The sequence below is a fragment of the Natator depressus genome, chromosome 17, assembly GCF_965152275.1.
Source record: "Natator depressus isolate rNatDep1 chromosome 17, rNatDep2.hap1, whole genome shotgun sequence".
NCBI classification, from domain to species: Eukaryota; Metazoa; Chordata; order Testudines; family Cheloniidae; genus Natator; species Natator depressus.
The window spans coordinates 23,147,536-23,161,008 of NC_134250.1; the positions used below are offsets into that span (position 1 = coordinate 23,147,536).

Below are 13,473 nucleotides of genomic sequence, written 5' to 3' on the forward strand. Positions count from 1 at the left end.
CTTGTCAAAAACCAGATATCTGAAATGAGAATCTTCTTGTAGAAGCCAGAGGAGCCCAGTTTGAGAAACTCCCTAAGTAGCGAAAGCCACTAACAGCGAAACTATACATAGGTGACCCAAACAACTGCAGGAAATCATACTGCAGGAAATCGATCACATACTGCAGGACATCAGCCACATCCCTCCAACCTGGCTGGCTTCCACTGTATCACAGCCCAGGTGGGCTCCCAGCCTGACAGACTATTGTCTGTGGTGATCAAGGAGCACCAGGGAATCATGGTGCATCGTAAATCTCCAACTGCAATAGGAAATTATAGCAATCGCTTCTCTCCCATATTACCCACAGCCAAGGAGACACATTCCTAGGTCTCTCTTCTTGCTGCTTATGGCCTTAGACATTGCTCTAACAAGCCCTTTCGAAATAGCATTGGATTAACTAAATCACTAGCTTAGATAGATCAAACACTGTAAGTAAGAGAGGGGGAACTTCATGTCCTTTCCTGATCAAACCAATCAAAACAGTGTTTAGTGTTTCAACAGCCTTTTCAAAAGCTCTGAATTCGACTAACCTTCAGCACCTGCTCTAGATTCTCCAGCTTGGTTTGGAGTCCTTGGCTCTTCTGAAGAGCAGAATCTCGTTCCTTAGTAAGTACAACAACCTGTAACTTCAGGTCAGCATTTTCAGATTCAACCTGTGGAAAGAGGATAGTGTATTAGTACAAACAGCCTCAGGCACACTTTGTATAAATAATGGCGGTCCATCATTTTTCACAGTTTGAACCACATGTTAGACTTAAGTATCAGGGGGTAGCCACGTTAGGCTGTATCCACAAAAGCAACAAGGAGTCTGGTGGCACCTTAAAGACTAACAGATTTATTTGGGCATAAGCTTTCATGGTGGTTTTTCATGAAAGCTTATGCCCAAATAAATCTGTTACTCTTTAAGGTGCCACCAGACTCCTTGTTATCTTAGACTTAGACACACCTTCCATTGGCAGAGACATGAACCTATGTCTTTTACTCTCCCATTGGCAAACACGGGACCCCCACATCTCCTCCCATCCCACTGGCAGTCAAGTAAACCCATCTTTCCTCACATTTGTGATCAAACATAACATTAGGAAAATATTCATATATTTGTATCTTTCTTAATTATGACTAATGGTTATTCACACAGCCTGCATTTGCTACTGAAGTAATCTCCCATCCCAAATGTGAGGTTTTCTGAACATGATTTATGCTGGAGAGACTGTGGAGAGCCAGGCCATACAACCTGGACACAGCAAGAATAAACACAGAGATTTGTGCTTCGGGTTGAACAGAACTGTAACCTGATGTATAGTTTTCTCCCCTACATTCACCATATAAGGTGCTGATGATTAGTCTTTAGATCTAAGCAGAATGAACTATAACTTGGGTATTATGAGCAACTAAGAGCACCAGTGTAAGGCTAATGCTCCCTTTCTGACAGGTGGCTTGTGAAGATCTGGAAAGTCCTAATCATGGGGAAAATGACCAGTCTTCAGAGCGAAACCCAGTGTAAAATTTGGCTTTTTGCCTCACTTATGTTGAGAGAAGGAGCTGAGTTAAGAAACCATATCTTTGAGGGATCCTGCCCCCTATACAAAACCTTTATCAATTCCCACCCATTTATGCACATTTAAAATCTTCCCTTTACTTGTTAGTGTGTGCCTTATGGTTACCTTAATGCCTGCAGCCAATATGATGAATTATTTTCTTACTTTTTTCCTTGCTGCTCTGTGCATCTGTGTGATTTTGATTTTCCTGTTTGTTATGACCACCGTGCAGTTATTTACTGGGGGTAATGCCAGAGAGCGCAGTCACGTCCTAAAAAGCCAGGCCGCAAACTTGGCACCATAATTACCCCACCTGCACCCTTAGGGGGATTCACCCCAGGAGTGCAGCTGGTGTTGCTGCCTCCTGTCCTGCTTCAGGGTTTCCATCAGGCAAAGGCAGCTGTAAATTGCACTGGGTCTCTCCCCTGCTCCCTAGGGTACACCCTGCCCTCAGCCAGCACTGCCCCCCACTTATGCCCCAGCTATGGAGAAAAGTTTATGGCCACATGGCATAAAGATAAAGGGAAGGATAACCACCTTTCTGTATACAGTGCTATAAAATCCCTCCTGGCCAGAGGCAAAACCCTTTCACTTGTAAAGGGTTAAGAAGCTAAGGTAACCTCGCTGGCACCTGACCCAAAATGACCAATGACAGGACAAGATACTTTCAGATCTGGATGGGGGGGAAGGGTTTTGTCTGTCTGTGTGATGTTTTTGCCAGGAACGGATCAGGAAAGCAGGCCTTACAACTCCTGTAAAGTTAGTAAGTAAGCTAGCTAGAAAATGCATTAGATTTTCTTTTGTTTAATGGCTTGTAAAATAAGCTGTGCTGGAGGAAATGTGTATTCCTGTTTTTGTGTCTTTTTGTAACTTAAGGTTTTGCCTAGAGGGATTCTCTGTGTTTTGAATCTGATTACCCTGTAAGGTATTTACCATCCTGATTTTACAGAGGTGATTCTTTTACCTTTTCCTTAATTAAAATTCTTCTTTTAAGAACATGATTGATTTTTCATTGTTCTTAAGATCCAAGGGTTTGGGTCTGTGTTCACCTGTACCAATTGGTGAGGATCATTATCAAGTCTTCCCCAGGAAAGGGGGTGTAGGGCTTGGGGGGGCATATTTTGGGGGAAGACGTCTCCAAGCGGGCTCTTTCCCTGTTCTTTGTTTAAAACGTTGGTCGTGGCAGCATACTGTTCAAGGACAAGGCAAAGTTTGTACCTTGGGGAAGTTTTTAACCTCAGCTGGTAAGAATAAGCTTAGGGGGTCCTTCAGGCAGGTCCCCACATCTATACCCTAGAGTTCAGAGTGGGGAAGGAACCTTGACACCACGATCCTCCATTGTAACCACCCCATGGTGGACCCAACGAGCCCCATACAAGGCCTCTCATCAAGCACTACAACAGCAGAAATCACCGTGGAGAATCACAGAATCATAGAAAGGTAGGACTGGAAGGGACTTCAAGAGATCATCAAGTCCAGGCCACTGCGCTGTGGCAGGACTGAGTAAACCTAGACCATCGCTGACAGATGTTTGTCCAACCTGCTCTTAAAAACTTCCAGTGATGGGGATTCCACAACATCCCTTGGAAGCCTGTTCCAAAGCTTAACTACCCTTACAGTTGGAAAGTTTTTCCTAATATCGAACCTAAATCTCCCTTGCTGTAGATTAAGCCCATGACTTCTCATCCTATCTTCAGTAGATATGGAGGACAATTGATCACTGTCCTCTTTATAACAGCCCTTCACATATTTGAAGACTGTGATCAGGTCCCTACCTCAGTCTGCTTTTCTCAAGACTAACCAGGCCCAGGTTTTTGGGTTTTTTTTAACCTTTCCTCATAGGTCAGGGTTTCTAAACCTTTTAAAATTTGTGTTGCTCTGCTCTGGGCTCTCTCCAGTTTGTTCCCATTTTTCCTAAAGTGTGGTGCCCAGAATTGCCATGGGCAGCGTGTGCAACCCCTGTTCAGGGAGGTTAGCCCCCTTCCCTGCCTCTTCCGCCCATGGCCTCACCCTACCCCTTCCACCCAAGCCCTCCCTTCCTCACCCCGGTCCAAACCCTGCTGGTGCCCGGAGCAGCCCTGAGCCCTGGCCAGCCCGACAACGCCCAGAGCAGCCCAGAGGAGGCTTGGGCTGAGCCCTGGGCCCAGGCCGCCCAGCAGAGCTCTGAGCCCTGCCACGGCCTGGCCCAAGACCATGGCGGGGAGCATTAGCAGAAGTTTGGGGAGCCTGAGCCTCCTCCAGCCTCCATTACCAGCCACCCATGGCTGAGGCCTCACAGTGCTAAGTAAAATGGGGAAATTACCTCCTGTGTCCTACCTATGACGCTCATGTTAATATGCCCCAGAATAATATTAGCCTTTTTCATAGCTGCATCACATTGTTGACTCATAATTAATTTGTGATCCACTATAACCCCTAGATCCTTTTCTGCAGTATTATCACCTAATCAGTTATTCCCCTTTTTGTAGTTGCGCATTTGATTTTTTCCTTCCTAAGTGTAGCACTTTGCACTTGTTTATTGAATTTCATCTTGTTGAATTCAGACCAATTCTCCAATTTCTCAAGGTCGTTTTGAATTCTTATCATGTCCTTCAAAGTGCTAGCAACTCCTCCCAGCCTGGTGGCCTCTGCAAATTTTATAAGCACACTCTTCACTCCATTATCCAAGTAATTAATGAAAATATTACATAGTACCAGACCCAGGACTGACACCTACAGGACCCCACTAGATACAGTCTCCCAGTTTCACAGCCAGCCATTGATAACTACACTTTGAATCTGGGCTACTGCTTTGTCTTAGTCCTGTGATAAGCTCTACTTGATAGAGGAGTTTTGCAATGTTGACATAAACATAAAATAGAAGCTAATGCTCCATTGACGGAACAAGAGTATCCCTGGTTACCTGTCGTGCCCATTCCGCCTTTCCATTTAGTTGAGTGTTCTCCTGAGCCAGTCGTGCATTTTCACCCTGCACCACCTGCAGCTGGATTTCCTGTCCAGAGAGAATGATCTTGTTACTATACCAAAGTTCTCTGATTAACTGCTTTGCCCAGGCAAGAGGGAACTAGGAGGCTGAGCTGCACCTGGCTGATTGCAGGAGAAGATTATAGTTCTGTGCCTTGATGCCCACTCTTGCAGACCTAGGAGATGCAGCTCACATAATTGTGAGTGGTGATATGGGGAGACGAAGATTTTCCCCAGGCTGGGTGATCACCACAGAATGATGAGTGGTCTCTATAGTTAATGGAAGAACTTTACCGAATTTCATTCCCTCCCACACACAAACACACATTGTGGTAGATGTCAAAAACTCCAGAGAAGCAAAACAGGCTGTTACTGACCATCAAACATCTCCTGGACACCCACTTGGCACAAATTCCCTCTGCAGAGAGACTCACAATCCAATTCCTCTGCGGTCACCAAATAATCTAGGGTCAGCCAGTCCTATCATAACCATTGGGGGTCAGGTTCTGACACTCTTACACACAGTGAATGAACAGCATCGTATCCCACAAGCTGCCCTGCTGACTTCAGTGACTTGGTGCTACCCAACATGAGTCAGGTGACCAGAATCTGGCCCTAAATCAATTTGTGGTCAAGACATGATCAAAACAGACCCCATGAGGGTAACAGTGGCTCCTGCATCCCTGTTCCTACAGGGCACTTTTCTTCACATTCCCAAAGATCACACCATCAGAGGTGCAATAGCCAAGGCTCTGCTGGGAGATGTATAAGGGGGCTGTTGGCCCCTTACTGAAACATAGTGGTTTTTTGGTTGGCCCCCTGTCAATACCAGGAGAAAGGGGAAGGGCTGAAGAGGAGTCCAGATCCAGGGACTGACAGGTCCCCAGGGTCAATGGGGAGAGGCCAGCACTCCAAGTCAGCCAGATTGTCAGGGTGGGCAAGTCGATGATGGAGCCAAGAACTCAGGGCCCTTGCAGCAGCCCAGAGCAGAGCCAGGGAGTGTGCAGCAGCCCAGAGCAGGGGGTTAATTTTATGTTTTCTTCCAGGTCATCGATAAAAATGTTAAACAGCACAAGACCAAGAACCAATACCTGCGGGACCCCATTAAAAATACACTCATTCAGTGACGATTCCCCATTTACAATTACATTTTGAGACCTATCAGTTAACCAGATTTTAATTAATTTAATGTGTCCCACGTTAATTTTATAGAGACAATGTGGGTGAGGGCCTATCTTTTAATGGGATAACTTCTGCTGGTGAGAGAGACAAGCTTTCAGGCTACACAGAGCCCTTCGTCAGGTCTGGGAAATGTCCTGTGAGTGTCACAACTAAATACAAGGTAGAACAGATTGTTTAGCAAACCAGGACCCACCAAGTCAAAGCAGCACCAGACCCTGCCAGAACAACAGATGCGAAACCTGCACACATAGCTCCACTGCTACAATAATCAACACACCCCACAACACACCTTTCAGTCCATGGGTCCTACACACACAGAAAAATGATAGAAGAAAAAACACCCTGACACCTGTGGGTGAACACTTCACCATCACTCTATATCTGACCTCTCAGTCCTCATCCTCAAAGGAAAAATGAACAACATCTTCAAAAGAAGATCTTGGGAGCTTAAATTCATAACTTTACTAGACACTAAAAATCACAGACTCAAAGATACTGAATTTTATGGCATATTACAACAACCTGTAACCCACTAACCCCCTGTTTTGTCCTGTGACTGGAGAGAGGTGAACGGGCCACTTCACCATGAATGGTCTCATAGAATAGGTGTTAACTACTTGCGCTGAACAATCTGTTCCACCTTTCCTTTAGCTCTCATGCTCCAAGTACCATCCCCAGACCTGAGGAAGAGCTCTGTGTAGCTCGAAAGCTTGTCTCTTTCACCAATAGAAGTTGGTCCAATAAAATATATTCCCTCACCCACCTTGTCTCTAATATCCTGGGACAAACACGGCTACAACAACACTGCAAACAGCCTGTTAATTTCATATTTTTCTAATTTTTGTAATCAAAATGTCGTGTGGTACCAAGTCAAAGGCCTTACAGATGTCTATGGCCAGGTCTGCACAACAGACATATATTGGTATAACTACATCACTTAGTGAAAAATCCACACAACTGAGCAATGTAGTTATACTGACCTAACCCGCCACGTAGACAGCACTATGTCGGCGGCACATCAACATGGCTACCGCCTGTCGCGGAGGTGGATTAACTACACCCACGTGAGCAGCTTTCCTGTCGGCATAGAAACATCCTCACTAAAGCAGAGCAGCTTTACTGGTGCAGCTGTGTCTCTGTAGTGCTGTACGTGAAAACAAGCCCTAAGTATATAACATCAACACTATTATCTTTATCAACCAAAACAGTAATCTCATCAAAAAAATACCAAATCCATGTAATAAACACTTCAGTGCTGAAGATATTTGTGACCATAGAACCATATCCTCTGCATATCATATGACAGACACAGGGGCATTCATGATTTTAGGGGGGAAATACTGATCCCCTTTTAATGCTAAAACCACATCATAAAAGATAAAAAGAAAAGGGGCTACTAGACACCCCCATCAAACCTCCTTTCTAACTGGGATAGAATCAGTTAGTCCCCCATCCAGGTTTATCCACTGTTTGTCTGTCAAGGGCTCTTAAAAGAAGTAGTAATCACAGATCTGTTCCAGCAATCTCCAATTTGCCTCACTGATGGTCCCTAACAATCAGTTCAAAGGCTGATTTTAGATCAACAAAAGGTGCATACAATTTTCTCCCCATAGGAGGCCCATATTTGTAAATCAAATAAGAATGTGTTTGGTACTGTTACCGGGAAGCCCTTTCAATAAATTACTCCAAAGCTAACAGAAGTGTCTTTCATCAGAGACTGTGGTTGCATAAATGGAGGATTGATGGACAATATACTGAACAAGTTAGCTCTTTTCCCCTACCTGGGTATCTGGTTCTCACAAAATGGTTTGCGTCATACGAATATTCAGGTAACAAAAGAGAAGGTCTCAGATTCAATGCAAGTGGTGTTACATTTTACCTGGACTCATGGGGGAAACTTAATTGCACCAGCCCTTCAAGTGTTTGAGGCTAAGGTATGCTCTCAAATTTTGTATGGAGCAGAAATGTGGGGATAGTCTGATCCCAGAGACAGGAAGTGATTCAAAACAAATTTATTAGAAAGATCCTTGGTCTCCCAAATAATACTCCAGCCACTCTTCTAATCAGAAATTAGATTTAAGTTTAAAAATGTGAATTCCATATCCAATTGCTTATTAATATTCTCTATTCTCCACAAATCAGGTGGAGAATAGAGAATATTAATAAGCAATTGGATATGGCATGGTCAGCCACTGATATAAGGAAAAGGCAAGTGGCACAGGGATCATATACAGATTAATGGCATATCTCCTTTTTAATCCTTATAAATATTGTAATATTTTATAACCTTGGATTTAGCTTTAAGTTTTATTGTAATAACTTTTGCTTTTTGCATACTGTCCCCAAGCTAATTTGCTGTTAAAACACTATAACATATAAAAAGTGATATCAAGTTAGTTTGACAGGATCTATTTTACATAAAATCATGTTGATTGGCATCAGTTTGAGTACCCTCCTTTAATTCTTTATTAATCAACTCCCACAACAGCCACTCCATTATCTTGCCTGGGATCGATGTCAGATTGACAGTCCTATAATTACCCAGGTCATCACATTTACCATTTTTAAATACTGGCACATTTAGCTTTCTTCCAGTCTTCTGGAACTTCCCCAGAGTTCCAAGACTTATTAAAAATCAACATTAATAGTCCAGCAAGGCCCAGAGCCAGCTCTTTTAAAACTCTTGGATGCAAGTTATCTGGACCTGCTGATTTAAAAATGGCTAACTTTAGTAGCTGCTATTTAACATCCTCTTGAGATACAAATGGAATGAAAAAAGTGTCATTATATGATATGATAATATCATCATTATTCCCAAATACAGAACAGAAATATTTAATGAACACTTTTGTCTTTTCTGCATTATTACTGATAATTCTACGATTTCCACCTTATAATGGACCAATACTAGTGTCAGGATTATTTTTGTTCCTAATATACTTGAAAAAACTCCTTATTGTCCTTATCTCTGCTGGCCATCGATTTTTCCTTGTGTCTCTTCGTTCCCTCATCAATTTTCTACAATTCCTTGCTACTGATTTATATTCATTTCTGTCAACTTCCCCTTTCTTCCATTTGTTTTTTATATATATTATATGTATATTATAGCTGCCTTCACTTCCTCTCTGAAGCAGGTCATATTTTTAACCAATATGGCCTTCTTCCTTGACCGTGGCTTTTTAGGCTTCTCTTGAAGTATTCTTAAACAATTCCAATCATCATTCAAATTTTTCTGATTACATTTTTCCTCCCAACTGATTTTTAAGGCTGGTCGGGACCTTTAATATCTTCTAACCTGACACACATAGACACACACACACACACACCCGCATAACACAGGGGGAATTTCACCCAACAATCCTTCAAGTGGAGGGAATTATTTTTCCCTACTACATACATTAAGATTAATTTAATGCAGAAGAATCTACACATTTGGTCTGCAACCAGCTGAAACACTAAATGAACTAAACTTTAGGCTATAAAGGTTGGAACCCATTTGTGATTTTGTTGAAATGAGAAATAAGAGATGGAAAAGAAATTACTTTAGCTAAACAAGGAAAAAAATCCCAAATAAGAATGCAGCAATCTAACCATTCATCTAACATCAAACTCACAGCTGTAGAGAGAGACAATGCTTACCAATTCTTTGCATCTTTTGTGCTTCTTCCTCACTTCATGTTCAAGGTTTTCACATTTTTTACGCTTTTTCCTGAGCTCAAATTCCTACACAAGAAAAGCAAAGGAAGCCATGAAGAAACACTGGACCAAACAGAGACCAGCATCCCAGATGTCTCATGGTGCACATGAAATTCAAAACAGCTTACCTGATCTAACACCACACAAGCTTTTTCTCTTCCACATGAAAATCTCTTTGTGAAAATTATTTGAAAAAAAATTAACGACAGTTCTTAAGAAGACAACAAGAAATGCCCAAACAAAACTCAATAAGCTAACCAGCTATTTTTATGGGCCCCTTTCCTCCTCTCACCTTTTCAGTTCTGGACATAGCTCTCTGCTTTCCCACTTGAATCATGCTGATGACAAGCAGTACATGGCATGACATCTAGCACAAGTGGGGAGCTTTGTAAACTCTGTCATGCAAAATACAGGGCTAAGGGATAGCGCTATGCAGAAGGATCAGCCTGAGCTGCAAAAAAGGTATTAACTCAGCTATGGTTCAAATCCAGACTGTAACTAACAGCCAGCACAAATTTGCTCAATTTCCTAGTGCAAGTGCTAGACGAGCCAACTAAGGGGGGAGCTTTTCTTGACCTGCTGCTCACAAACAGGGAAGAATTAGTGGGGGAAGCAAAAGTGGATGGGAATCTGGGAGGCAGTGACCATGAGATGGTCGAGTTCAGGATCCTGACACAGGGAAGAAAGGTAAGCAGCGGGATACGGACCCTGGACTTCAGGAAAGCAGACTTCGACTCCCTCAGGGAGCGGATGGGTAGGATCCCCTGGGGGACTAACATGAAGGGGAAAGGAGTCCAGGAGAGCTGGCTGTATTTCAAGGAATCCCTGTTGAGGTTACAGGGACAAACCACCCGATCAGTCGAAAGAATAGTAAATATGGCAGACGACCAGCTTGGCTTAATGGTGAAATCCTAGCGGATCCTAAACATAAAAAAGAAGCTTACAAGAAGTGGAAGGTTGGACATATGACCAGGGAAGAGTATAAAAATATTGCTCGGGCATGTAGGAATGAAATCAGGAGGGCCAAATCGCACCTGGAGCTGCAGCTAGCAAGAGATGTCAAGAGTAACAAGAAGGGTTTCTTCAGGTATGTTGGCAACAAGAAGAAAGCCAAGGAAAGTGTGGGCCCCTTACTGAATGAGGGAGGCAACCTAGTGACAGAGGATGTGGAAAAAGCTAATGTGCTCAATGCTTTTTTTGCCTCTGTCTTCACTAACAAGGACAGCTCCCAGACTGCTGCGCTGGGCATCGCAACATGGGGAGTAGATGGCCAGCCCTCTGTGGAGAAAGAGGTGGTTAGGGACTATTTAGAAAAGCTGGACGTGCACAAGTCCATGGGGCCGGACGAGTTGCATCCGAGAGTGCTAAAGGAATTGGCGGATGTGATTGCAGAGCCATTGGCCATTATCTTTGAAAACTCGTGGCGAACGGGGGAAGTCCCAGATGACTGGAAAAAGGCTAATGTAGTGCCAATCTTTAAAAAAGGGAAGAAGGAGGATCCTGGGAACTACAGGCCAGTCAGCCTCACCTCAGTCCCCGGAAAAATCATGGAGCAGGTCCTCAAGGAATCAATCCTGAAGCACTTACATGAGAGGAAAGTGATCAGGAACGGTCAGCATGGATTTACCAAGGGAAGGTCATGCCTGACTAATCTAATCGCCTTCTATGATGAGATTACTGATTCTGTGGATGAAGGGAAAGCAGTGGATGTACTGTTTCTTGACTTTAGCAAAGCTTTTGACACGGTCTCCCACAGTATTCTTGTCAGCAAGTTAAAGAAGTATGGGCTGGATGAATGTACTATAAGGTGGGTAGAAAGTTGGCTAGATTGTCGGGCTCAACGGGTAGTGATCAATGGCTCCATCTCTAGTTGGCAGCCGGTGTCAAGTGGAGTGCCCCAGGGGTCGGTCCTGGGGCCGGTTTTGTTCAATATCTTCATAAATGATCTGGAGGATGGTGTGGATTGCACTCTCAGCAAATTTGCGGATGATACTAAACTGGGAGGAGTGGTAGATACGCTGGAGGGCAGAGATAGGATACAGAGGGACCTAGACAAATTGGAGGATTGGGCCAAAAGAAACCTGATGAGGTTCAATAAGGATAAGTGCAGGGTCCTGCACTTAGGACGGAAGAACCCAATGCACAGCTACAGACTAGGGACCGAATGGCTAGGCAGCAGTTCTGCGGAAAAGGACCTAGGGGTTACAGTGGACGAGAAGCTGGATATGAGTCAACAGTGTGCCCTTGTTGCCAAGAAGGCCAATGCCATTTTGGGATGTATAAGTAGGGGCATAGCGAGCAGATCGAGGGACATGATCGTTCCCCTCTATTCGACATTGGTGAGGCCTCATCTGGAGTACTGTGTCCAGTTTTGGGCCCCACACTACAAGAAGGATGTGGATAAATTGGAGAGAGTCCAGCGGAGGGCAACAAAAATGATTAGGGGTCTGGAACACATGACTTATGAGGAGAGGCTGAGGGAACTGGGATTGTTTAGTCTGCAGAAGAGAAGAATGAGGGGGGATTTGATAGCTGCTTTCAACTACCTGAGAGGTGGTTCCAGAGAGGATGGTTCTAGACTATTCTCAGTGGTAGAAGAGGACAGGACAAGGAGTAATGGTCTCAAGTTGCAGTGGGGGAGGTTTAGGTTGGATATTAGGAAAAACTTTTTCACTACGAGGGTGGTGAAACACTGGAATGCGTTACCTAGGGAGGTGGTAGAATCTCCTTCCTTGGAAGTTTTTAAGGTCAGGCTTGACAAAGCCTTGGCTGGGATGATTTGATTGGGGACTGGTCCTGCTTTGAGCAGGGGGTTGGACTAGATGACCTCCTGAGGTCCCTTCCAACCCTGATATTCTATGATTCTATGATTCTATATGTGTTGACATCTCTAGCTACTTGCTACCTTTTTTGGCTCCTCTGGATACCTATGAACATTATCAGGCTGTTAAACTTGGAATACGCTATGAACAAGCCTGGTTTGTTGGGGTAGCTCATAAGGGACATATGAGTTACATGGTATTTCTCCTATGTCCCTGATAGGATGTACCTATTCCATTTTAGAAAAAGTGTAAGCCCAGAAAAGCAAAACAGATGTTTACCTTTTTTCACTTTCAATTAGTTTTGAGGTGGTTGATTGCTTCATCTGATATATATCATTCAGCCAGCAGTGATCAAAACACCTTGGAATGTGTACATCCAGGGCATCGGTGAATGAGGGAGGTCATGAGTGCCTATGCCCTTGTGTGGCACTCTGTGCTCTAAAGCGGTACCCTGGCACCCCCATATTTACCATGCTGATATAATTTCTGATATAATTATGATCCCTTTTGTACAAAATATGCCTCATGAGGTATCATGGAGACAGGGGATGGATCACTCGATGATTACGTGCTCTGTTCATTCCCTCTGGGGCATCTGGCATTGGCCACTGTCAGTAGACAGGATACTGGGCTAGATGGACCTTTGATCTGACCCAGTATGGCCATTCTTATGTTATCTTATGTTATTTTAAAGGGCTTGATTTGTTGAACATTAATATCTTGTTGGATTGTATGTGCTATCATTGTATGCGGAGTTATGAAGTTTTGCTATGTGTGTGTTACTGAAAGATATTGTGAGGTTGGGAACACCCAGAACCAGCCTTTCAGGTGCAACAATGGAGGAGCCAGATGCACTGATGGCCCATTAAAGAGAATGCACATTCCACAAGGACTGTCCCAGGAATCTATACAATGGAGACTTCTCAGAGATAGTACATAGACAATGGAGGCTGCTTGACCCACCTCACAAACATAGATGTTTCCAGCAAGAAGGAGGAAACTATGAAAGAGAAGTGACTTCATCACTCCCCCCCCCCCCCCGGCCCCCCAGCTCAACACCTGAAATCACACTGGAGGACAAAGACTGGAAGCAGTCCCAGGCTGGAAAGGAGAATCCCAGCCTATATATTAAGGAACTCTACCATCTATCAGGATGAGACACTGCCTGATTCAAATCCTGTTTAGTTTATAGAACTGAGACTGTGAATTTGTTTTATTTCTTAAAAAGAAGA

At 43.8% G+C, this 13,473-nt stretch overlaps 1 protein-coding gene across 13 annotated transcripts in view; it reads right to left on the minus strand.

Moving 5' to 3' along the window:
- TSPOAP1 (TSPO associated protein 1) overlaps nt 1–13,473 on the minus strand; it is a 233,154-nt gene that overhangs the window by 151,177 nt on the left and 68,504 nt on the right. For all 13 annotated transcript variants that reach the window (XM_074974827.1, XM_074974826.1, XM_074974834.1 and 10 more), the window contains 3 exons: nt 9,363–9,446; nt 4,480–4,569; nt 570–692 (listed from right to left, as the gene is read on the minus strand). In XM_074974827.1, the coding sequence (XP_074830928.1) occupies nt 570–692; nt 4,480–4,569; nt 9,363–9,446 (297 nt within the window). The remainder of the gene's footprint in view (nt 1–569; nt 693–4,479; nt 4,570–9,362; nt 9,447–13,473) is intronic.